The sequence below is a fragment of the Micromys minutus genome (genome assembly GCF_963924665.1).
Source record: "Micromys minutus genome assembly, chromosome: 1".
NCBI lineage: Eukaryota > Metazoa > Chordata > Mammalia > Rodentia > Muridae > Micromys > Micromys minutus.
In genome coordinates, this window is record NC_137969.1 from 155,857,367 (window position 1) to 155,882,368 (window position 25,002).

General features: G+C 46.7%; 1 protein-coding gene across 2 annotated transcripts in view; it reads left to right on the plus strand.

Moving 5' to 3' along the window:
- The window catches only part of RBKS (ribokinase), a gene marked incomplete at its 5' end in the record, with an annotated part of 82,708 nt that extends 58,161 nt beyond the window's left edge, over positions 1-24,547 (plus strand). Inside the window, one exon of one of the 2 annotated variants that reach the window (XM_080923336.1) lies at positions 24,368-24,547. In XM_080923336.1, the coding sequence (XP_080779462.1) occupies positions 24,368-24,541 (174 nt within the window). In that variant the 3' untranslated portion in view covers positions 24,542-24,547. Of the gene's footprint in view, positions 1-1,385; positions 1,511-24,367 lie in introns of those variants that run through there. The other variant, XM_080923337.1, reaches the window with a different exon arrangement.
- Positions 24,548-25,002: the final 455 nt, after the last annotated feature.

Consider the following 25,002-nt stretch of genomic DNA (forward strand, 5'->3'; position numbering starts at 1 on the left):
CTCATAAATCTTAGTGTGTGAATAGAGATTTCTCATCTGGTAAAGCTCCCCAAGCCATTCTGGTGGGAATGGATTGGTGTGATAAAGAGTAAATTCTTTCTATTTCATGTCCTTCTCAATTATTTGAGATCTTGTCCATAAACCTGTATTTCTAATGCATTACTTTGTTGTTTGAAATAAATATTTCTTTGGGGTATAGCCAAAAGCTGCTAAGAGCCAGCCACATCTAACAAACAGGGTAGGCCCTATCATGTCTCCATCACAGAGGAGACCTTGACAGTTGGCCTCACGAACAACCTCTCGAGCACCCTAAAGTCTTTGTAAGTAGCCTGAGTCACCCTATGACAAGACAGCTTCTGAAAGGATGTCCTATTGCCACAGGAGAGAGGTGGTGCCTTCTTACTGGAGCCCTCGGGGTCCAGTCTAGACATTTCAGTGCACATTTTGACAGGATTTTTCTCTATTAATCTTCTTGAAGAAATAGTTTTCCTTGAAAATGCAACTTTATATTTTATATAGTTCCCCTTGGAGATATCAGGGTAAATGTCAAAACTTGCCGCTTCTGTCCGGCATCCAAATGCATTGCACATCCTCAAAGAAACAGCTCATGTTCAAGCTCCCTCTGAGTGAGTCTGCTTGTTAGCCAGTGTAGCTCTTAGGCCACCTTCCTCCTAGCATGGCACTGAGTAAGCCTGGCTCTGCTTCTGTCACAGGCCTCGGATCTGGTTGCTGGGTCACCAGGAAGAGTTGTAAAAGGGACCAGGCAAAGCTATGGCAATGTCTCAGTCAAAGCATTTGTTAAAGCAGGGTGTGTTGTATACTTTCATCCCGGTAGAGGCAGTGGATCTGTCGATTCAGGTCCAGCCTCGTATTCATACCAAGTTCTAAGACAGCCAGAGCTGCTCTTCCTCTCTCTCATCCCTCCCCCTCGTCTCATCGGTTCATTAAACCTCCCCGTGTGTGGGGGGGGGGGGGCAGCCCAGGCTATATAGTGAAGCCCAGTCTCAGAAGAGGAAAGAAACGAAAAGTCGTGAGTGGAAGAGCGCGTGACCGTGATGAGTGCTGAATGTCGTCCACGTGCTGACAGCCGCTCTAGTCAGTCACACTTGGAGGCAGTTAAGTGAGGTCCCAGCCTGAGCTCCTGCTCCAGGAGTGTCCTCAGAAGCAGCCTCCCCACCAGAGAGCTCCCTCAGCACAAGGACGAAGAAGGAGCCCTGTAAGCACCAGCTGACAGGAGCTACTCGCAGGCCAAAGGAAGGGCCTCAGAGTGAAGTCTGCTGGGACACCTTGATCTCACAGCCCCTTAAGCCTTTCTGCTGTTTAAGTCACTGTCTGTGGTAGGTTTTTTGTTTTGGTTTGGTTTTTGTTTTGTTTTTGTTTTTCAGACTAATACACACAAGCAAGTGAATATGCTCAAAAGCGACGTATAAATTCAGAAAAGTCAGGTGTCCATGAGGAGACCATGTTGAGCAGCAAAGCAGCAGGTGAAGGTTTCTGTGCGTGGCCAAGCCGCTGACAGGGCAGTAGCCTGGGGCAGATGATGGTTCTGATCCTGCGTTAGCCATCTGCTGGCTAGACTGCTTTTAGCAAATAAATTCTACCTTTTGATTTGGGTGACAGTCTGCCTCTCTGTGCCTTGACAATCTAGCATGGACCCTCTAGTCACATGTCAGAATACAGACTTTACCATCCCTCTTGTCCCCAGATCTTGAAAAGGCCTTAGACAGTACACTGCAGCCTCGATGAAAGGCAATGACCCACTATAGACCCTGAGTACCGTCCAGCTCTGTGAGCACTCAGGAAGATAGCACTCGTAAGTTAGTGACCCTCCCTCTGTCCGGTTGTGTGTGCTGGTCGGCAGTTTCTATACAACAGATGCCTGGAGCTAGCTTTGCTCACTGGTCCAGAGAACCCAGGTACCACTACCATCGCCACATAGCTGCTTCCTCTACAGGCAAGGGCTGGGCTGTGTGAGGAGAGTATAGGACTGAGTGTTGCAGACTGTAGTGCTCTGGTAGGGTTCACATCCATCCACCCTGGTCCCTAAGTGACCATTCCTGGAGGAGACATGCATTCTCTTACAGGTTATAATCAAATTTCCTTTACAGTAAACATCTTTTGTTAGGAGCCTGAACTGCTAAGCTGTTGAGGGTGCTCACCTTCTTTTTAACCAGCTTGAGAGCAGGAATTGTCCCAGCCAGTGTCTGTAGGGTTGCTCTGCAGATCACAGTCCACAGTTAAAACATCTAGAGAAAGATGAAAGCCGGTGCGTTGTTCCTCACACATCACTGCAGAATGGAATAATTACCCACTGCAGAATGGAAAAATCCTGACAACTAAAACTGTCAGGTTACTGAGAGTGAAAGGTGTCTCTGAAAGACAGAAAAGCTACTGAAGTTCTCAAGTAACTCTCTTAGGGGCTGGACAGTGCTTCAGTGGTCTAAGAACACGTACGTTTACTCTTCCATAGAAGCCAGCACCTATATAAGTAGCTCATAACCACCTGAACTGTCAGCCCCAGGGAATACAACACCGTCTCCATTCACATACACACATCATACACATAGCTACAACTAAAACAAACCTTTAAAAATGGTCCTCCTTGGAGTTGGGGAGATGGCTCAGTAGTGCAGAGCACTGGCTACTCTTCCAGAGGACATGGGTTTGATTCACAGCACCCACATTGTGGCTCATAAGTGACAGTGACTCCAGTTCCAGCGGGTCCAACAACTTCCTCTGGCCTCCACAGACATCAAAAACATATATATGGTATGCATACATACACACACATATATATACACATGCAGGTAAAACATTAATGCACATAAACAAATTTATTTGTTAAATAGCCCTCCTTGTCCCCAGAACGACATATAGAAAACTTTCGGAAGACTGCTGGCAGAGGCTGCCAGGAAAGATGAGGAAGACACAGAAGGTTCCCTGGCTGTGAGGAGAGGACAGGGGACCGAGTAATTACTACGGCAGCTGACAGGAAAGCCAACATCTGTCATGCCCTGAAGGCTCTAGGAGCTGTTTACATTACTTCTACATCAGCAGATCACCTCATTTATTAGCTAATCAGGCAGAATTCAGTACTTGAAATTATCCTTCCTAATCCTGCATGTGATCAGTTGAAAACCCAGGGCTCTAAAAATCTAATTGTAATTGCTTACCAGAAATGTCATGTTCTTGTTGAAGAACTGAACCAGGGCCAAACATGGGCTATTTTTCCTGTCTTCCCAATACAGCAGAATTGAATTTACCCTAGGGCCCTATACTTTATCAGGCCTGGAGGGCATCTAGGACCAGGCCTGTCTCTGAGATGGCCCAAGACTAAAAGTGCGGCCACAGAGAACAGTGGCATGGGATGGAGAGTCTTAGCAACAGTCCAGAAATATCCAGATCTATGTTTGGAGGGTTCTGTGGGCCAGGCAGGAGTCCCTCTAGCAGGTGAATGGCAGAGGCCAAGTGCACTCATCTCCGGTGAGGGTCTTTTCCTCCCAGCACCCTACTCTTCTACTTACCATCACGCTCCGTTCAGTTCCCTGGTCACTGATGTGCTAACAAGGCAGGAGCCTGTGGTTGGCGCCTTTGCTTCTCTTTCTAAACTACCATCCTAGCATTCTGGGGCAGATGCAGGGATGCACTGTGGTCTTCACAGCGGCTCCTGCAGAGCGGAGAGCTTTCCTGACCTGAATCTGGGAAGAGATTTAAAATAAGTGGTGTCAAACTACAGCGTCCAGGAAGCTGAGCCATGCCATGCCCACTGTCTTCACTGGCCACTGCTGCTGATGCAGGTGAGCAGGGGAGTTAAAAGGCAGGTGTGTGCTTCATGGGCGTGAACGTCAGCTTGCTTTTGTAGAATATGACTGTTGTGATATGTGTAGATATACTGTTAATTGTATAAGCGTGTGTGTGTGTGTGTGTGTGTGTGTGTGTGTGTGTGTGTGTAATGTACCACAGTGGGACTCAAGGTTCTCCTGCCGCCATCATCTCCTGAGGACTGGGATTGCAGGGACTATGGTCATATGATGCCACACCCAGATTTCCCCCACCACTGGCTTATGTTTTTTTGTGTTTCTTGTTTGGTTGGCTGGTTGATTAGTTTTGTTGGTTTGGTTTAGGTTTTTGTTATTGTTTTGTTTTTGAGACAAGGTTTCACTATGTGTAACTCTGGCTGTCCTGAAACTTACTATGTAGACCAGGCCAGCCTTGGATTCACAGATAATCTGCTTGCCTCTTCCTGCCAAGTACTGGGCTTAAAGATGTTATGCCACCAAACCATGCTTGGCTTTTTTGTTTTTAAGGCAGGATTTTTGAGCCAGGTGGTGGCACATGCCTTTAGTCCCCACACTCAGGAGGCAGAAGAAGGCAGATCTCTGTGAGTTTGAGGCCAGTCTATGAATTTGTAGTCTGGTCTACAGAGCTAGTTCCAGAACAGCCAAAGCTACACCAAAAAAACCTGACTCAAACAAAACAAAACAAAAGGAGAATTTCCTACGTAGCCTAGGCTGCCTCAAACTTGCAATCATCCTACAGTGGCTTCTCAAGTACTTAGATCACAGCATGGGCCGCTGTGCCCAAGAGAGGTAACCTTAACAGCAAGCCTCTCTCCTTTCCTTCTCCCTACTGCTACTTCTTCAAAACCATAGAGGGAGATTTGTCCCAATGACAGAGTCAGCAAGTGAACCTTGGGCTGACTAAGCCCAAAATAAACATCAAATTAATGATAATAACACAGAAAGCTTTCTTTAAAGAGTAAAATTCTATACTATTATCTACTGAGGAAAATGCTGTGGTTTGGGGACAGAAAAGACTGTCTTAGGAAGTGTAGTTAAGTGCACCTTCTCCAGAAACTAACAACCCGAAGTTTACATCCTCCTTTCTCTGTCTAAACAAAGTACAGTTGGTGCTAGACGGCTTTCCCATGACCACTCTGATCTCCAGAACTCCTTCCTGTGTGGAGCAGTCTTTACCTAGCTGATCAGCTATGACGTGATATGCATCAAATACATATATTTACTGCTTAACACCTCTTCCCTTTCTCCCTCTCTCCCTTCCTAAAGTTAGTAAATAATTTCAATAACACCGAAAGATATCTTTCAAAAACTAAAGATATTTGTAAAAATTAAAGGCATAGTAGCACACACCTTTAATCCCAGCATTTTCAAGGCACAGACAGGAAGATTGATGGGAAATAGGTCCAGCCTGTTCTCCATGGAAAATTCCAGGGCAGCCTTAACTACACAGAGAGACACTGTAGTTAAGAAGAAAAAAATCCACACCGCTCAGCCTTGTGGTGCTAAACTTTGACTGAGGGCAAATGGAACTTCTCACCTTCCCCCTGCAGCCAGGGTTGTAGTACTTTAGCCTCTTCAAGTAGTTCTGTTTTTTGTTTTTTTTTTAACATCTGAGAATTTCATACATGAGTGCTGTGCTTATATCATTACCTCCCCTGTCCCTCTTAACTCTACCGGCCACCGAGGTCTGTCCCTAATTGAGTACTAGTCCCCATGACTTCTAAGGCTAGGAACCACACAGATCATGTAAATGTTGAAGTTCAAACTGAACATGGACAAGATCCAGATTCCAAAGTCTCAGTAGAGATGGGATTTCTTACTATTCTCTATGACTGATTTCCTTAGGCCCCTTCCAAAGGAGTCTTAGTTTCAGCATCCCACTTAAACTGAGTCCCCCAAGGACTAAGGTCAATAGGGAATGTGAATCAAAACCACACAGATTTAGGTATGGTGGCATAAGCCTGTGATCCCAGCATTTGGGAGGTAGGGGGAGGATTAAGGAGTTCAAGGTTATCCTCAGCTGCATATTGAGTTCAAGGCCAGCCTGAGCTATATAAAACCCTGACAAAAACAAGCAAACAAAAAACCTGTATTGAAATTCCACTTGATCTGGGCGGTGGTGGTGCGCGCCTTTAGTCCTAGCACTTGGGAGGCAGAGGCAGACTGATCTCTGAGTTCGAGGCCAGCCTGGCCTACAGAGTGGGATCCAGGACAGCCAGGGCTATACAGAGAAACCCTGGCTGCAGGGGGAAGGTGAAAAGTTCCATTCGTCCTCAGTCAAAGCAGCTGTCATTAAGGAACCAAACAGCAGGGACAAGGGAGATGGGTTAGTCTGTAAAGTGGTTCCTGCCAACTTTTTAAAGGCCACGTGTGTGTTTGTGATTCTAGTACTAGGACGGTAGAACGGGCAGATCCTAGGGCTCACAAGCCAGCCTACCCTACCTCAGCCAGCCTATGCTGCTACCTCAGCCAGCCTACACTTCCTGTAGATGACAGAAGACAGCAAGGTGGCCATTTTGTGGAAAAAACAAACTTCATTCTGTTGATCTCGGTGGTTTGAGGCTCCTGGTTCACTGTATGGCTGAAACCCGTTTCCACAGAGAGTGAACCCGTTTGTGACAACAGTAGCAAAGGTGTGTGACACACAAAGAAGTCAAAGCTCTAATGGTCTCTGTGTCCTCCATAGGCATGTCTCTTCAGCAGACAAACACTGGGAATGGAAACCCACCTTCATTTGAATACCAGCTGAAATTTAATAATAAATATAACAAAAATGACGTGTAATACATACCAATGATAAGAAGTAAATATCTGTCATTCAAATACCGTGGAGCACAACACAGTTCAGGTAGTTTACCTGCCACGAATGCTTTAGAGACCAGCTCACTCCTGACTGAAACAGGCTCCACGTAACCACTCCCCCTTCCTGACAGGGACTCTGAGGCAGGGCATGCTGGATTTGGGTCCTGTAGACAGAACCAGGTAGTCCAGCCAAGGTGCAAGCAGTTGGCAGTGAATCACTCGCACCAGCTTTCTGCACGGTCAGAGTCTGCGAACAATTTTGCTCGGTTCCTCCACTGTCCTCAGTGTCGACCTGGCTCAAGAGCAGGGGGTGAGGCAGTCACTGTGAGGAAGTGAGGGCGTTATAAATAACCCAGAAACCCTCTCCTAACAGCAACTGCTGCCGAGCTTGCGGCCTAACAGCTCAGGCACAGAGCGGGCATGAGTACAACCTTGTGCAATGACTAATGAGGTCCTGAGCATGAGCAGGGGTGGGGCCTGCGGCTGCCGCTCAGATGCCTCTGCTGTGTGCTAATCCTTGCCCTGTGCTCAGCAGTTCTCAGAGAACAATGATAGAAGAAAGCAGCTGGAGGGGCACTGGGCAGAGCCTGCTCAGTGAATTCTGTAGGATACCGAGTCACAGTGGATAAACTGTCTCCTGGCTAGAATGGGGAGTCACAGGGAAGAAGATTGCCGACCACAGAAGGCAAGGCCAGCCTTTTGAGCCCAGTGATTCACTAACGGACGCCTTGGTTTCCAGTGCCATTTATTCGCAGCTATGTAAAGTTTAAGCACAAAGCCTAGTACCAGTGCAGGAAGAATAGGGCCTTTCTTCTTCCACTTTTAGCCTGCACTCAGGCTTCCTTTCCTCCTCTTGGAATTATAGAATGAATTCATCCACCACAGTCATGTTTGAGCAAACAGAGGTCTTAGCCCATTTGCAGTCTCCATAAGCCGTTTGCTTCATGGCTTTCCCGACTGCAGAGCCTTGATGGCTGCACACCGGACCCCAGAGCCTGGGGAGGCCACAGCAACCCATGGCCCACCCACTCCAAGTGACAGTGGCTGTCATGGGCCTGCAGTCTGGCCAACCCTCATCACTGCTGAGTGAGTGACAGCCAGGCATGGCTGCTGGACTCAGCCAAGCAGCAAGTGTGACAGAACTTTACTGAGGCCATGTTGATTCCTACCAGCTTTAATAATATAACCGATTGTAGGTAAAACATGAAATGCTCTGATTTTATTATCAGGCAACAAGCAAAACAGCTTTCCCCAAATTCCCACCCCCAGCACAAAGTGGGTTACAGGTAGAAAGTGAAACTAGAGAAAAGATTTCAGAGCTGGCTGAGCGTGGCTTACAGGATAGGCTCAAGCTTGAACTACAGGTAGAATGAGGTGCAAGAGGGGGTGTGGCCAAGGTTGTCTGCTGTGTGCATTATTGGATAAGTCTGCGTTTTATATGAGATCCTTTGGAATCAAGTGTTACCTCAGAGCAGCCCATCAACATGTTCCAGAACGGGTGTGACTGGCCAGAAAGAGGCCATCACTGACTGGACAGGCTGACAGAACCCTGACACACAGGCAGGCCCAGAGGGAGCCAGCAAAGACCTCTGTCAGTCCAAGAGCCATGTGTCACCAGTCAGAGGGCAGCCAGTCTGAACACCACAGCCCTATACTCAGGGAAACCAGAGACCTCCAAGAACGCTGTGTCCAGCAGGGGCTTCTTGTGGCGATGACTCAATTTCAAATAAAATCCCTGTGATACGGTTGTTACCACCTGTTCTCTCACAAATAGAGGCAGGGTCCCAACAAGCAAAGAATCTAGAGCTTTTTGCTTCAAAGTAGTTGAAGTTTAATTAATGAAAACAGGGAGACCAGGGTCCCCTTTAATCTCACCCACAGCCTCTTTGGGCAATAAACCCACCGGCCTCAGTGCACTGAAGCATCACCTTCCTTTGATTTTACACTTGACCTCCCATTGATCCTTCACATCCATCTAAATGAAAGGAAGCTTCAGCCCCATAAACCCTGTTCCAGATAGAAATACATAATTCAAGAGAAATACTGATGTCAAAGAAGAGGCACACCAATTTGTGTCAGCATTCGCTGTAAATTAAAGAGGAGTACAAGGAGAGTTTAATGTAATGTAGAATTGGAATTAAAATAGAGCCAATATTTAGGCATTCCTCCGCCTCCCTTTCCCCTGCTGTGACACAAAGCATTGACTCTCTCTCTATCTAAGCACTAATGTCATGTTGTGTGGGGTTTTTTCTTCTTTTCTTTCTCTCTCTTTTTTTTTCCTTCTCTTTTCTCCTACTGGGATTCTTTTCTAGGTGAAACATTACATGTTTGTCTCTGTCATCTAAAATTTGACCTTTTCACCTGTTCTGTTCTGATTACAATAGCAAAACGCAGACTTTTCCCTCTGCCTTCCAATCTACACCCCTCATCTACACCCCTCGTATCAGCAGCAGAGAAAGACCCCTGCCGGCTCTGCAGCACTCTGTAGCTCCTCACTCTCACCCTGCCACGCTCTCTATCTGAAGCTGAGAAAAAAACAACAAAGGTAGATAAGGAACGTTTCACAGTGTGAATCTGGGCAAAGTATTCCTGTTCTCCTGTTCTCCCAACTCTTCAGCATATCCAGGAGAGCCTCCCCTTCCTAAAGTCCAGAGAGGAAAAGTCACAATTTTCCTCAAAACAGCCAATGTAGCAGCAAGAGAGTCACAGCAGGTTCAAGACTAGTCTGCTCTATCTGTAAAAAGTAAAAACAAAAAGAGACCTGTATGGAGTTCTCTGTCCCATTTCCTGCCATTGTTTTTGACCAAATGGTGGGATTCCACAGTGTGATCCCAGACCTAAATGACTAGACTTGGCTTCTAAATGATTCATTGTTTCCAGAAGTAAATTTCTTCAGTGTCTCATCCCACAGCATCAGTACCACCTGGGAAATCATTAGGAAAGCAAATCCCAAGCCCCACCTTAGGTTTAATGGATCAGAAAGTTTGAGGGCAGAGCACATCGACCCCAGTTAACAAGCCCTCCAGGCTATTCTAAGGTCAAGGTTGAAAACTCCAAGCTTAGAAGACGTACATTTGCTTCCATTGAAGATATCCAAAGGTACACCATATATTTTGAAGGTATTCCAAAATATTTTCAGAATATTTATGAGCAAATGCCAAAGCCTTTCCAGGTACTGAGCCTCAAGCCAAGACAACTAAGCTGCCACCTCAGCTAGCTGGAAACCTGAAGCTGGCCTGCCTCGGAAATATAATGAGGCTCATTTGAATCACATCTGTAAATATTCCCTTTAGACAGACAAGAAAGTGAGAGTCTTTGCTCTGCAGCCAGGGCTGGGGCTGTGAGTGAGCATTGTGTCTGGGATGGGCGGAAGGGCCTGTGTTTATCTTTTCCCTGACCCAAGTCACTTTTTTGGTCTGGCCAATGGCCTGATGGGTGTGTTTAGCTTCTGCCTTTCAGCCTCACCAAGTTGATCTGGCATTAAGGAAAACCATTTCCTGATTAGTGGCTCACCCAAATTTGAGGGACTACACCCTTGTTCAGACATGCTATTTCTGATGGCATCCCAAGGATGTTCTTTGCTGGTCTGTGAGGGTAGGCAGTGCCATGTGGAAACCAAAGCTCTCATACCCTGTGTGGTCACACCTAACACCTCCATCTCAGACTTGTGCACTGGAGTCTGACCTTTAAGATGGAAGCGTACCATTTATCTTCACAGCACCCCTTAAGCAGCACAGAAAATCAGGGAGAGACCCCTCAAGCTAGCCAACTCTACCAAGACTGACAGCGTTCATAGGTGGGTTTGGCTTCCAGGTGAGCTGCCACACAGTTTCACGGTAGCAATTCTCACAGCAGGCTCCTGGCACGTTTCTAGCTTAATCTGGAAACCTCACAGGCTTTTGGTAGAAATCTCTGAGGAAGAAGAAAACAACCATTTCTGCAGTATTTGTTAGGAATGAAGTTTTTGTAACTAGTTCCCACTGGAAAGCCTCGCTTTCATAGGAACTACACCAAAATTATGCCTAGATACACTAAAACTATGCCTAACGACACCAAAACTATTCCTATGAAGCAATAAATCATCAGTTAATTATAGAATTAAAGTATGAGATTATTTTACTCTAACTGTATATATTTAGCAAGTCTGTAGAAACAGAAAGTGGATGAGACCTGAGGGCAGTGACTGAGTGAAGTTTCTTTTAGGGGATAAAACATCTCAAATTAGATGTCGTTGACTGCTCAGCCCGTGGCCACACTGAAGAATGGCAGTCTTTAAGCAGAGAACAGTCAGGATCTGGGGAGAGGTTGTCTATTTACTGTATTTTTCTATGGGAGGAGGTTGTAGCTTAGTGGTAGAGGCCCTGGGTTTTATCACTACCAACACACACACACATCAAATGACTAGCTGATTATAAAAATCAAGAAAGAAATTTCAATGTTTGATTAATTTGATCATTTGGACTATATTAGGCCATAAGATAGAGTATTTTTAAGGTGGATTGTCTCAGCCTAATTATTGACATTTATCACAAAGTGTAAAGGACATGGACATCTGTGATATAATAATTTGTCATGTTCTCTGCAGATTATTTAGAGTGGAGATGAGCTATGCTTGCAGAGAAGAAATCTGGGTTCTGTCTATCTGTCATGATATTCATAAACTGATCTGGTTTGGGAAAACAGGACATTTGAGGTTGGTGAAGGATGTGATCTCATCCTTCTGAGGTAAACATGAGCTGATAAGAGGAGAGGGATCCATTCCAGTGGGAGCCATGAACTGAGCCCTTTCACAAACAGCCTGTCTCTCAGTCCACCAGAGTTCACTGTGCCATGCCTACCCAGGCCGGAGCCTTTGCACTGTTCTGCCCGGGAAATAGTACCAGGCTTATTGGTGCCCACCTGCTTTCTAAATTCTCTCTTCTGGGGCCTTGAGACTTCCCAGCATTCACTAGCAACCATGTTAGAACTTCTGGCTCAATGGAAAGAAAGCAGGGACCACCAACAGTTACCCACTATGCCTTGCAATAGAGTGTTTGCCTTTAGGGTTACCCACATTCCAAAGACCCTGACTGGCCCACTTGCCTTCAGGACACCAGGCCTTCCCTCAGTATTTCTCGAATGTATTCTCATCACCACCCTGCCCCCAAAGAACCTTCTAAACGTTTTCCTACTCACCCTTCTTTTCTCCCTGAAATACTGAAATGGCAAATATACTCGCTTGCCCATTTATAGACTTACTGTCCCTCTTTAAAGATCCACCAACCACCTCGGGACCCATACCCTGTATGAAGGGAATACCCTCAGCTGAGCTTTCCTGCTCATCCCACAGTGTGAGCTGAGCTGGTCACATGGGGAAGGGACCCCTGAAACCTGATGGCTCTGCTCACCAGGATGAGCCCTGACCTCAGGGCTGCTAGAAGACTTATCCCGAGCTTGCTCAGCCACTGTCTGGGCTCTGCTACCACCTCTCCCTGGCAGTGGCAGCATTTGCCCTCCCAGGGAGAGCAGAGTGCTCTACCAAGCTATGAACAGTAGAGGTCCAGGGGCTCTGTTGTTGCCATGGGAAGCCTCCTTTCGTGCCCATCTACAGCCCCACCTCTCTTGGCTTTGACTCTTCCAGATCCTCTGCTCCTTGTCCCCACAGGAAAGCCTGGCCCTTGCCTGGCTTCCTCAATTCTACACTAAGCCCAGGTCTGTCCCTCCACTCTTCACTCCCATTACTGAATCTCATGAACTCAGTAAAGGTTCATCGAGAACCTACCTAGCCCACAGTGGAGTGAAGGTCCAAGACCCTAGGAGATTCTGATGGCCATGGCTGGAGCTCTGTCCATCCTGGCCTGCATAATTAGAGGCTCTGGGATTCTACCCTGTCCCAGACCCCCTTACTCTTCTTTTCTGAGCTGGGAACAGAAAATCAACCTTCCTGCTCTAGTACTCAGTAGATTGCATCCCTCTGATGGTGACTCTTCTGCACCTGGGACTTTGTCTGACCCACTCACCCAGGTCATAAGTTTCCACTACAAAACACTGAGCAAAAGAAAAACAGCCTCTGACAAGATGCCATCTAGCCTGCCAGGCTCTCCTGGACCCTCCTGACATTGTCTGAATTAATATCTACAATAGTCCCGTTGTATAGGAAAACAGATGCAGAAAAACTGAACAACCTGCCAGAGATCACACAACTAGTACATTAGTCAAATGGGGGTTTCAGATCTGTCTGACCTCACCCCACTTGCACATGGTTTCACTTGAGAAAACATCCCACTTACGAGTTTTAATTCAAATGACAGAGGGGCTTCAGTACAGTGAAAAATCAATCTGTTTACCATCCCTGAAAGATGGCCAAGCTAGCAAAGAGGCTGAAGAGTGATTAAAAGTCCTTCTACATGGTGTCCCTGATGTCTGGGACTCCTCAGCCCAGTTGGGTTCTCATGCCTTAGCTCCCGGACAGGGGAAGGAGGCAGAAATCTCCTATGTTTAGACAGCAGTGCCAGAGAAAGGTAGGCCTGACTGCCAGGCCAGCCCAGAGGTAGTCACTCAGCAACTGAGGCAGCTCCCTAAAATGATCCTGGAAAGCAGTTTCATTTTGAACTAAGTACAGAGAGCAGGGTGACCCAGAGTACTCTAGAGCAAATCTGGGCCCCAGTACCACGTGGAAGGTAGTGGGGACCCTGACAGTTTACATTTGCTCTCTCCTGAGCCCCTGGTTAAATCATTGAAAAAGAAATGGGGTGCCATCATGTTTCAGCCATTTGCTTCTCTCTGGCCTCTGAAACCACAAGCAGACTGAGGAATTCAGCCTGCAGTATGGGCTCTGAATGGCTCTGTGGAGGGAGAGGCCCTGAAAAGAAAAGAAAGTGGTATCTACTTGTCGAATGGAATGTGTGAAGACATCCCAGAGGAATGTGGGGCTCTGTTCGGGTGGCTCCGCAGTTCAGCCTCTGAATCATGCCATGTGGGTCCAGATTCCTAAGAGATGAAGCCTCAAGACTGACATCACTCTCAAAAGATCACCCAGGCTCTGTTGTGCCGCCCAGCAAGTTTTTTACCTTGGGGATTTTTAGCACTTGGGGATTTTTCCCAACCACATTTAATATCTGTCATTCCTTCCAACTCACCCATTTTCTGTCATCTGGAATTTGACAAACTAGGACTCTTATAAACCTATTTCATTGCTAGTTCCCCCTTCCTACAAGATGAGGCGTTTTTGGAACAGCATGTGCTCTCTTGCCTGATCTCACAAGCCCATCTTCCTGACAGTGCTGGCTTCTGTCAGTGCATTGTGGCAGAGGCTGGGCACAATACTAGGCCTCAGGAGCAAAGGTGACAAAACTGTCTCCATGTCCTCAGAGGAGGCAGAGAGGACATAGGGGGAACTGGTTTAGGTTGGTGAGATCAGAGAGTGCTTTGAGTTGAATGCCAAGCAATCTGTGTGTAACCACACTGATGTCTGAATTGTGTCTTAGGAAGGAAGGAAGGAAGGAAGAAAGGAGGGAAGGAAGGAAGGAAGAAAGAAAGAAAGGAGTGATCTAGTCTGTGGAAGACCTAAGCTATAGTGTCACCAGGAACAAAGACCCAAATGGTAAAGAGAAAGCAGTAAGAGGTAAAACTAGAAAATAAATTTTTGCCAGATGTGATGGTTGCACTTTAACCCCAGCATTTGGGACACAGGGGCAGGCAGATCTCTGAGTTCAAGACCAGCCTGGTCTGCATAACAAGTTCCAATGAGACTCTGTTTCAAAAAAAAAATTTTTTTAAGTGTTTTATGTGCTGTCCTTAAGGACCTAACATGTTATCCTGAGAAAGACAAGAAGCATGCAGAATGTTTTAGGCATAGAGATGAGACAGTCAGATTTACAAGCATGTAGAACACAGACTGGAAGGGTCTGGCCTGAAAGCAGGGAGACCAGTTAAGAAGTCAGTGTAGACCTCTAGAGAGGGTGTGGACATGACAGGACCAGAGAAAGGGATGAGAGAGACGAGGACAGATCCAAGCATTTAGAATTGATTAACAGTTAAATATACAGAAGATCCCCAGGTCTCTGTGTGACAGTGACAAGTGATAGAAGGGAGGCCAGAGTTCAGGCAGCTACAGTTGGGCTGGAGTGAGCTCAGGTTGTCTGCACGAGACATGAGCCTGGCCAGTTTCACATCAAGAGGAAGAAGCACATCTGGGTGCAGGGTTAAGGACATGCAGCATTCAAAGCAGCTGAAACTGTTAGTGCTTGAAACACCCAGGAGCTGGGAATGAGAACGGCAGGAAGCCAAGATCATGAACCCAATGGAAACCAGCATCAACGGTGCAAGAGGAAACAGGACCTGTCATGAAGACAGGCAGAGATGGCTCAGGAACTGCCAAGGAACCAGTCTCTTCCTTCTCCAAGCCACTTTCCTACTCAGCTGTGCAGCGTTTCACCCGCTCCCACACTTTCCTGCTGGGCCCTTCCCCATTCCCACCTCCCCTTACAGTCTCTCGAGTGAAACCCATAGCATCCTGCGTCCTTGAAGCTCACATATCCCATAATGGCACCTCAACCTGCTCTTCTGGAATCTGGTCATCTAAGACTTCAGCTTCTGCATTACCATTTTTCCTCCAGCCTGCTGCAACAGCCATGTGGGTGACTTCTGGGCCATGAGGATGAGCCATTTCCAAGACCCATAGTTTCCAGGTAGCCTCAGCTCTGGTGACTCTTGACCTCTATTCCACTTCAGCCTCTCACTCCCACCGTGACAGTACCTGCTTGAAAACCACCAGTGCTGCTCTGGCTGGGGCCAGTTTTCTCCCCTCTTCTCCACCATTCGTGTCTTCCTCGGTTGCAGGCATTTTCTCCTGTCCTGTTGAGCCCCTCCTGATTGTTCGTCCTCCCTCAGCACACAAGTGTCTGATTGTCCTTCTCATCTATCACCATTCCCTGAAAACATCCATTCCTCTGTAGTTCCCTTCTTCCCCCACACTGCCCAAGACAATCTACTCCATTCTCTGCACTCTTGCCCCAAGCACAGAGGAAATGGTACCTGTTGTGATTTGAATCTGAAATGTCTCCACACACTTGTGTTTCGAGTGCTTGTCCCCCAGCAAGGGGCACTATTTTAGAAGGCTGGGTACCTGAAGGACATCCAGCCAGGCCAGCAGAAGCGAGTTGCTAGACACGGGACTTTGAAGGCTGTGTCAAGCCAGCTCTGTGCTTCCTGGACCACTGTGATGTGAGGGGCAGCAGCCACACGCTCCCACTGTGAAATGCTTTTCCTGCCATATGGACCCCACCCTAGAACTAGAATCATGAGGCAAAATAACCCTCCCCTCCTCTGAGCTACTTTTGCTCAGTTCTTTGGTCACAGTGATGCAAAAGTCGCCAACACGGTACCCTATGTAGGTACCCTATGTAGGACGTCGAGAGGGATTCATGATCTTCACATTCATCCCTAACACAGGCTCTTCCCACAAGGATGTCAAGAAGGCCTCTCCACCTGCATTTGCTTAAACCATCCCCTAGAGGAGACTGAGCAATGTCTACCCTTCCCGAAAGGTCTCAACTGCAAACTTGAGCCACTGTGGGGCAGAATTACATGATCATTCTCAACCTAGCACAGTTGAGGTCAGAAAGAGGTGGCAGTCCTGTACAACATGCTGTGCCCCTGGAGTCCCACATAGACAACCTCGCTGCAAACGTGACTGCGAGCGCCGCCTTTTCTTTAAATATCCATGAGCAATTGACATGCCTTGACCCAAGGAGAATCAGTTCCCTCAGCGTTAACCCGAGGACGACACCGGGTCGCTGCTGGCCTCCATGAAAATCACAAGACACCTCTCTGCCTGGACTCACTTTGTGTGACTCACCCCTTTCACGGGCTCTTGGGGACAGTGCAAGTTGCACAACATAGAGCACAGTTTGAACTGTGCCTTCCTCCAGGGGTCCTCGTGAACATTCGAGCAATAACGTCTGGGAAGAGGAGGCCCGGAAGAGCCTGACTCTGAGCAGAACTTACAGGGGGAAAACCAGCCAGAGCCTGGACCAAGTGAGGATGGCATGCTAGGGTGACATTTTACTATTTTTATGCATTTACTCCCCAGCTCCCCACTCTCACCAGACAGCCCTAAGAGACTGGGTCTGAACTGGTTCTGTTCACTGAGGTCACAGGACCATGATCTTAGTTAGACAAGAGTCCCAGGGAGGCAAGGAGCAAGGGAGGAAATAAGAAATGGGGTGTTGGCAGAGAAGATGGTCTGAAAGGAAGGAGGGAAAGAGAGAGCAGCCTCCACCGAGCAACACTGCCTCAGGCCTAGCAGCAGAGGCCTCCCCACAATCCAGCCTGGACCCGTCTTTTTGTTTGTTTGATTGGTTGGTTTTGGGGGGGTTGTTTTTTTATTGGCTATTCTCTGTATTTACATTTCGGATGTTATCCCCTTTCCACCAATCCCATCTCCCCTCCCCCACCCATTACCTCCATGAAGGTGCTCCCTCTCCCAACCTCCCTCTCCCACCTCAGCATTCCCCTACACAGAATTTATGAAGCTCAAAGAGAAGGAAGGCCAGAAGGTGGATGCCTCAGTCCTTCTTAAAAGGAGAACAAAACACTCATAGGAGGAAATACAGGGACAAATAGAGGAGCAGGGACCATCCAGAGACTGTCTCACCTGGAGATCCACCCCATATGCAGGCACCAAACCCACAAACTATTGATGATGCCAAGTAGTGTTTCCTGGCAGGAATCTAATATGGATGCCTCCTCAGAGTCTCTGCCAGAGTCATACAGATACAGCTGAGCATGCTTGCAGCTAACAATGGGACTGAACATGGAGACCCCAATGAAGGTTCTAGAGAAAGGACTGAAGGAGCTGAAAGGGTCTTCAGCCCCATGGGAAGAACAAAATGATCAAGTAACCAAACCCACCCCAGCTCCCAGGGACTAAAACACCAACCAAAGAGTTGTTATGGAGAGGCCCTGTCTATCAAAATTCTCCCCTCTCAGGTCCTGGCCTTGAGGTCATTGAGCAGCTTTACCAGTGCCCTCCTCATAACATAACTCAAAACCCACCTACCCCACACACCACTGTCCTGGTGTGCTTCCCTGCTGTGGTGATTGCTAACCACAATGACCAAAAGCATCTTAGGGAGGAAAAGGGTTTTATTTGGCTGGTAGGTTACAGCCCAGCATCAAGGAACATGATGTAGGAACCTAAAGGCAGGAGTCGGAGTAGAGGCAATGATGGGGTGTTGCTTACTGGCTCTTCCATGGCTTGTTCAGGGTGGCAATGCCCACAGTGGGCTCAGACCTCCCTTCAGTCATTAATGAGAAAGCAAACCTTGCTATGCAGCACTGGACTTTTTTGCTGTCCTTCACACCCTGACATGAGCTGCCTCCACTCATACTATGGATTACAATGTCTCAGATCACGGGAATGTGGTGGCCCTTGGGAAATTGGGGTGTGTGGAATGCCACGTGCACTCTGGGTGAGCAGCTGGTCTTCAGGAGGGAAAGGTCTGAGAAGGTAACAAATACAAGCCACGTGGGTGACTGTCAGGAGGAGGGTAGGTTATGCCATCACCCCTTTTGGCATAAAAATAATGTTCAATAAAAGGTTAAAACCATCAAGTTCTATCAATGAGATGTATTCCATTATACCAAGGATGATTGATTGGAAAGTACTTCACTTACAGGAAGATCACAGTGATAGAATACAGCTTCCACTTTTAAAGCACTTTCCATTAAAAAAAATCATACCAATGTATAAAAATAGTTATACTAAAAATGTGAATCAACAGCTAAGTAATTTATTGGTACTTGAGAGCCTTGCGGTATAAATAGAACCAACAATGGGAATATCAAGTAACTCTGAGCCATGGCCACCTGACCTCACTAACACAGGAGAACGTCACATGTGGCTCACCCAAGGCCAGCAGCCTTGGAAGAGATGCTGAGCAGAGAACAAGATGGACCTGGAATCATGAGGTCAACATCAAGTGCTGCACAGGGCAAGCAAGAGACACAGTGGGCCTGTAGGCCTCTGCCTAAAATACACAGCATAGGGTATTCGGGGTCCTAAGGAAAGCAGAGTTCCCCTGATACGAAAAAAAAGATGTTTCAACTCTGAGATGTTTCCTTCCACCCTTCCTTCCTGCCACAGGCAGGTTAACCGAGTGTTCTCTCATGTTTTCTAGTAATGCCTTACTGTCTCTGAGGTTCAATTCCTTCTATGTTTTGTCTTGGTCTGTTGGAAAGCAGTGTAAAGGGGAAATGAAGTTGGGATTATGTGCTGTACGTAAAGTACCCGGCTTTGCAGCCTCCTGCTGCAGAGCAAACCAGTGGCTGCCACACCTGGACTTCCACATCGTTCTACTCTATAGGAAGGAATCACTTCTCTGCCCTTTATGCATTTCCATAGGTGTAATATGGCCACGGAGGCCCAGCTGCCACCGTCTTTGGAATAGCCTACATCTCATTTCTGGTGAGGTCAAAGCCAGAGCAACTGGAAATTGCTTCATAAGGAACTGAGTACACACTTTGTGGGGTGTGTGTGTGTGTGTGTGTGTGTATGCACGTAAAGGAAAGAGGTCAATCCTTAGGAGCCATGTTTATGTGGAAGACATGTATATGTGACATACACTTGTGTGTGCAAAGTCATAAGCCCATGCAGAGGCCAGAGGCCAGCAAGTGTCTTCCTCTCTTGTTTCCCATCTATTTTTTTCCTGAGACAGGCCCTGGAACTGGAACTGTTTGAGCCAGGTAGCTCCTAGGACCTGCCTGTCTCTGCCCTAATGTACAGCCATGCCCAACTTTTAGGTAGATTTCAACCCAGGTCCTTGGGCTTTCACTGCAAGCTCGCGCCTGCCGAGTTATCCTCTGCCTTGAGTTCTGAGACAGGCTTTATTTTTAGCCTGGCACTCACCAAGTAAGGTGGGCCAACTAGCCAGTGCGAACCAGTCTGATGTCCCCATCTCTCTGGCACTGGAACTGCAAATGCTCACCATGTGACCATCTTTGATGTGAGTTCTGGAATCATCTACAAATGAGGAGTCACCAGGGAAAGGTAGAAGCAATCTGACCTCTCTGCAGGTTTAATCAGGGGGTGGGATAGCCTCAGGCAATGTTCTTGGTTAAAACCAAACAAAGCAGCTGTGTCCTGCCATGGTCCCATAACCAGCTGTGCTGCTAACATCTTGAGCCATTAAGTGTCCCTCCGTCCCCTCAACCTTCAGGTGCCTGGCCTGGGTTGGAAGAAACTGCCACAGTGAGCTTGAGTATCCACCAGTGCAGACAGGAGCTTCATGACACAGACTCAGTGGAGAGCCATAAAACATTTTCAAAAGAGAAATCATTCAGAGGCAAATATTGTCACAACTGCAAATTCACAAAGAAAGACTTACTTTTTTTTTTAAGTCATTTTTATTTTATAAAGAAAACTTGGAAATTGCATCTCTGGCCCTCTTCACTCAGCTGTCACTCACTTTGTCACACCTGAGTCACTCGCTTGTGCATGCTGTGTGTGTGTGTGTGTGTGTGTGTGTGTGTGTGTGTGTGTGTGTGTGTGTGGTGGAAGTGTCTTCCTCCCGCTTTGTCACAGGCATGTAGTCACAGACACACCTATCTGTGCTCCTGAGCTGTTTGAATGTCAAGTGCTCTTAGCTGTTATCTTTCTAGCCCAAATATGTCTGTAATTAGGTAACAATTTGAGAAAAGCTGCTGACACTATGACTTACTGTATAGTCGAGAATGGTCTTGAATTTGTGATTCTCCTGCCTCCATTCCTAGGTGCTGAAGTTACAGGGGTGTGCCACCACATCCAGCTTAGGCAGAGTCGGGGATCATCCCGACTGCATACGCATTGGTGACCTGAACATTAACATTTCTAGACTAATAAATTTGATTTCTTATTGTTCATTGCTATTATACAGAAATAAAAGTCATGTGAATACAACAAGGTATCCTGTAATCTTGTTAAAGCTGCTATTTCTAGTAGGAACTTTTTTCCTTAGGAACTGATGATCACATCAGTCATCACACCATCTTCACTAACTTCCATCCCTCCGGTCTGCATACCTACTGACTTTCACACCTTTCCACACTGGCTGTGTAACACAGACCACCCAGGCCAAGTCCCAGACTGAGGGGAAGCGGAAGCGTAGCTCTTCCTCAGGTGTGAAGCACACAAGTGATCTGCTCATAAACGTCCCTCAGAGGCCAAGCCATACCTTCCATTGTGCTCCTGATACCAAGTTTCAAAAAACATAAGTCTTATAGTGATGCATTCACTTCTTGGACAACTTCTACTTGGTCATAATACATGTGTGTGTTTATGTATTTACATTTATATTCCACTTAAAAATAATACTTTTGCATCCTAATTCATGTGGATATTGTGTTTGATTTCATTTCTCTCCAGTTGTCTTAGCCTGCTTTTGGAATCATGGCAATGCTGACCTTGTAAAGCAACAGACAAATGTCTCCTTGGCTTTTCTGTGTGCTCACTGTGTCTCAGTAGCTTTCTTTCTTACTTAAATCTTGTAAGAGTTCTGCAGTAAGAATACCTGGTGTTCTGGGTGGAAAGCTTGACAGGAAGAGTGTACCTGTGCAGTCTCTGAGGGCATGGCGTGGGGAAGGAAGGGGAGCGAAGGTATGAAAACCCGTTAGCCAAATAATGCTTCCACACACAGCCTTACCAGCGCTCCCTCAGCTTTGGCCATAGTGGAGATAAGCAGGGGAACTGTGGGTAGAGTTTGCAGTGACCAGTGCAAGCTCATCTGTACATCTCCATGAAGTATGTTACTGAAATTCAATACATGCATAGGATGTAACAGTCGAACAGAAATGGGAGACAGTCCCACCTCTAGTCAATAATCACTGAGGCATTCTGCAATTTTCTCATTCCTAGTTATTTTTAATATATCTGATGGGGGGGTCCTTTGCTGTTATTTGTTTTGTTTTTGAGATACAATCTCACTAGGTGGGTCTGGCTAGAATGGAGCTCTTTGCCAGGCTGTCCTTGAACTTGTAGTGATCCTCCTGCCTCAGCCCCTGTAAAGCTGGGATGGCAGGTGTTAGCTAGCTAGTATGCCCAGCTTTTCATGTTGTCACAGTAAATCCTTCAGCTCGCAGTGTCTCTGGTCATGGACTCTCTCGTGCATGCTGCTCTACTGGGAAACTCAAGATGCCTAGAAGAATGTCTTTCCCACCTTTGCAGCCTTTAAAAAGAAGGAACTTATCAGAACCCCTAGGAACTCGGAAAGAAGTAGGGGGAGGAGGAGGGGAAAGGATATAAATCTGCTTTCTTGACTCGTTGACGAGGCTCACACTGCCCATGCTGGCTGTCTACACAAGGTGAAATGATTCGCCTTGTCTCCTGAGCTCACTTATTCCTTCCTCCTCCAATACCTTTGTTCTGTGAGGACTGACTTATTCTATAAAAACTCCAAGAAGGATTTCTTCAAATCCTTTCTTTAAATCCACATTAAGGTTGGCATGATGCTACATGCCTGTAAAGTGAGTGAAAACTCAGTAGGCTGAGACGGGGGAATCCCAAGTCTGGGCTAGCCTAGACTAGGCAGCAAGATCCAGAGCAGCTGTGGGCTGCACAGTGAGACTATCACTCATCAAATTCCAAAACACTTACAAACTCTGCCGCACTGTTTAATATGTAGTCCACAGGCATTCTGCGCAAACCCCCTTTTAGGCAGGTCTCACTGTGTAGTCCTGGCTGGCCTTGAGACTGTAGTTCCTGCCTCTGCCTACTGATTAAATGCAGGGATTAAAGTTCTTCAGTCTGGCTTTTACTCTTCTCGTGGTCATCACTGCGCTGACCTCATAGCTCATTGGATGTCTCAGCTGCAACAGAAACAACTGCACATCAGAGCTCTCTGCAGGGGTTACAACAGCCACAGTCATTAAGAACTGTGAAAAGTAGGCCTAAGGAACCAGTATTGGTTGTGGGGGTGACACTGGGAAATGCCCCTAACTGGGAAAGCAGCTAACACCAGAACTTCCAGAGTGAGACTATGCAATCACTTGAACTTGCTTTAAACATTAGTTACGTGAACATGTGATTATGTATCACCCTGGAGGCCCTGATGATGATGGTAGGGTGCAGTTCGATTCCTTCTCCAACACAGACCCTGGGTAATGGGAAGAAAGTTGCTTCCATATTTGGTTTGAGAATAGCATCTGAATGGCCCTCGCTACTCTTTGCATGCATTTTTAATGGAAGCCTGACTGACTTTAGGGATAGAGGGAATATACAAAATGTGCCTGGTGCATCTTGTCCCAGAAAGCAAGCAAGCAGAAACAGAATGATGGAGTAAGAGACACACAGGAGGCAGCTGGAAAGAACCCGAAGGCTAGTGGGATAACAGAACAAACTATTAGAGAGCACAGCCCAAACAATGAGTTCATGCTGATACAGATGACTAAAGACATGAGGGGCAGGGACAAATGTTGAATGCAGGACACCAATTATGCCAACACTCCACGCTCTATGCTCGAGGGTTTAAACCGTAAGTTCAGAATTCTACCCACTTAAGAACAGTGTCTGGCTAGAGATGTAGCTTAGTTGGTGCAGTGCCTGCCTATTATGTATGAAGCCATAGGTTCAGTCCCTGGCACAGCCACATAAACCTGATATGGTGATATATGCCTGCAATTCCAGCACATAGGAGGTAGAGGCCAGAGGAGTTCAGGGTCATCATTGGCTACTTAAAGAGCCTTTGAAGCCAGACTGAGCTGTATAAAACCCTGCTTGGTGGGAAGGGATAAAGGACTGGATCCTTGGTGATTGGTTTACAGAGTTTAATATGAAAAGAGGAAAACTGCTTTAGAGAATCTGGCAGAAACCACTTGACTACATGGCCAAGGAAACTCACAACACACATCTTTGCTTTGATGTGACAACTTAGAGACAAATCCTGGACACAGGCATGGTGGTACACACCTGTAATCCTGTAGAAAAAAGCTCTTATAAGCATCACATGCCAATTAAAAAAAAAAAGTCTATGGCCAATGAGCTGAAGTAGGAAATAGGAGGTGGACACTTGCAGGAAGAGGAAGGATTCTGGGAAATAGTGAGAGAATAAAAGGAGATATGGAGAGAAATGGGGACAGTCAAGGGAGACACTGAGACACTGAGGGGACATGAAGAAAGAAGCAGGCCAGGACTGAAGGAGAGGTAACAAACCAAGTGGTAGACACAGTACAGTTTGAATGGGTTTAAATAAGTTACTAGCTAGTCAGGGACTGAGCCAACACTTATGGCCTCAATATTCAATAATAACTAGTCTCCAAGTCATCGTTCCAGGAGCAAGGGTTCAGGAAGAAAAGACAGAAGTTTTTTCAACATAATCCCAAACTGGAAAGGGCGAGGCTAGCCTGGGTTACATAGTGAGACTTTATCTATCCTGAGACAGTCTGCAAAGCAGCTGAACTCCAGGCTGTCATAACCTACGGGTGTGGAAGGAAACGGGACAAATGTAAAATGCCATTCTACATGGGATGCTGAGCAGAAACTAGTAAGATCCAAATAAGGTATAAAGTTCAGCAAATACCATTATTTCCTCAGTTATGGTGAATGTGCCACATCTGGATGTTAATTAACAAAGCTGGGCTGGGGTGTCTTTGCTCCTTTTCTGGAATTCTGAAGCTATTCTAAAATTAAAAAGATCTGTTTGGTTTGGGTACTAAAGCTTGAACTCAGAGCCCCCCAAAGACCAGGCAGTTTCTCCACCACTGAGCCACAGCTTGGCTACATGCTTGTCTTCATAACTGTGCTTCCATTGCAGGGTGCTGGTGACAGTTTTGTGGGAGCGCTGGCCTTCTACCTGGCTTACTACCCAAATCTGTCCTTGGAAGAAATGCTCAAGAGGTCCAATTTCATCGCTGCAGTCAGCGTCCAGGCCACAGGAACACAGTCCTCTTATCCATACAAAAGAGACCTTCCTCTTACTCTATTTTGACTACCACTAACCCCCTAATAAATGTGATCTGAAAATTAAATGCACATGGGTGTGGCCACTCAGCTTACAATTACTAGAAAATGCCCTTCCTTTATAAATATGTTCATTTATGAAGTTATCAAGCCTTCTTTGAGTTAATGATGCTTTGCTATTTCATAGTCAAAGATCAACTAGAATTAGATTCCACTGTTTGGAGAGTGGCAAAAACTAATACTGAATGTACACTATACAGCAGGGTGGACAGCAGTATCTACAGCCAAGGCAAAGAGTGTTACAGGAAGGGAATAGCATTCGGCTCTCCCAAGAACATTCTGAGGAGCCAATGACTCACCTTGAGCCTGTTTGTCTAACTTGTTCTGGGGGCTGGAGATGTAGGTCAATTGGTAAAGTGATTGCCTAGGAATGAAACCTCAGGCTTGACCCCAGCACAAACCTATAATCCCAGCACCTAAAAGGCAGAG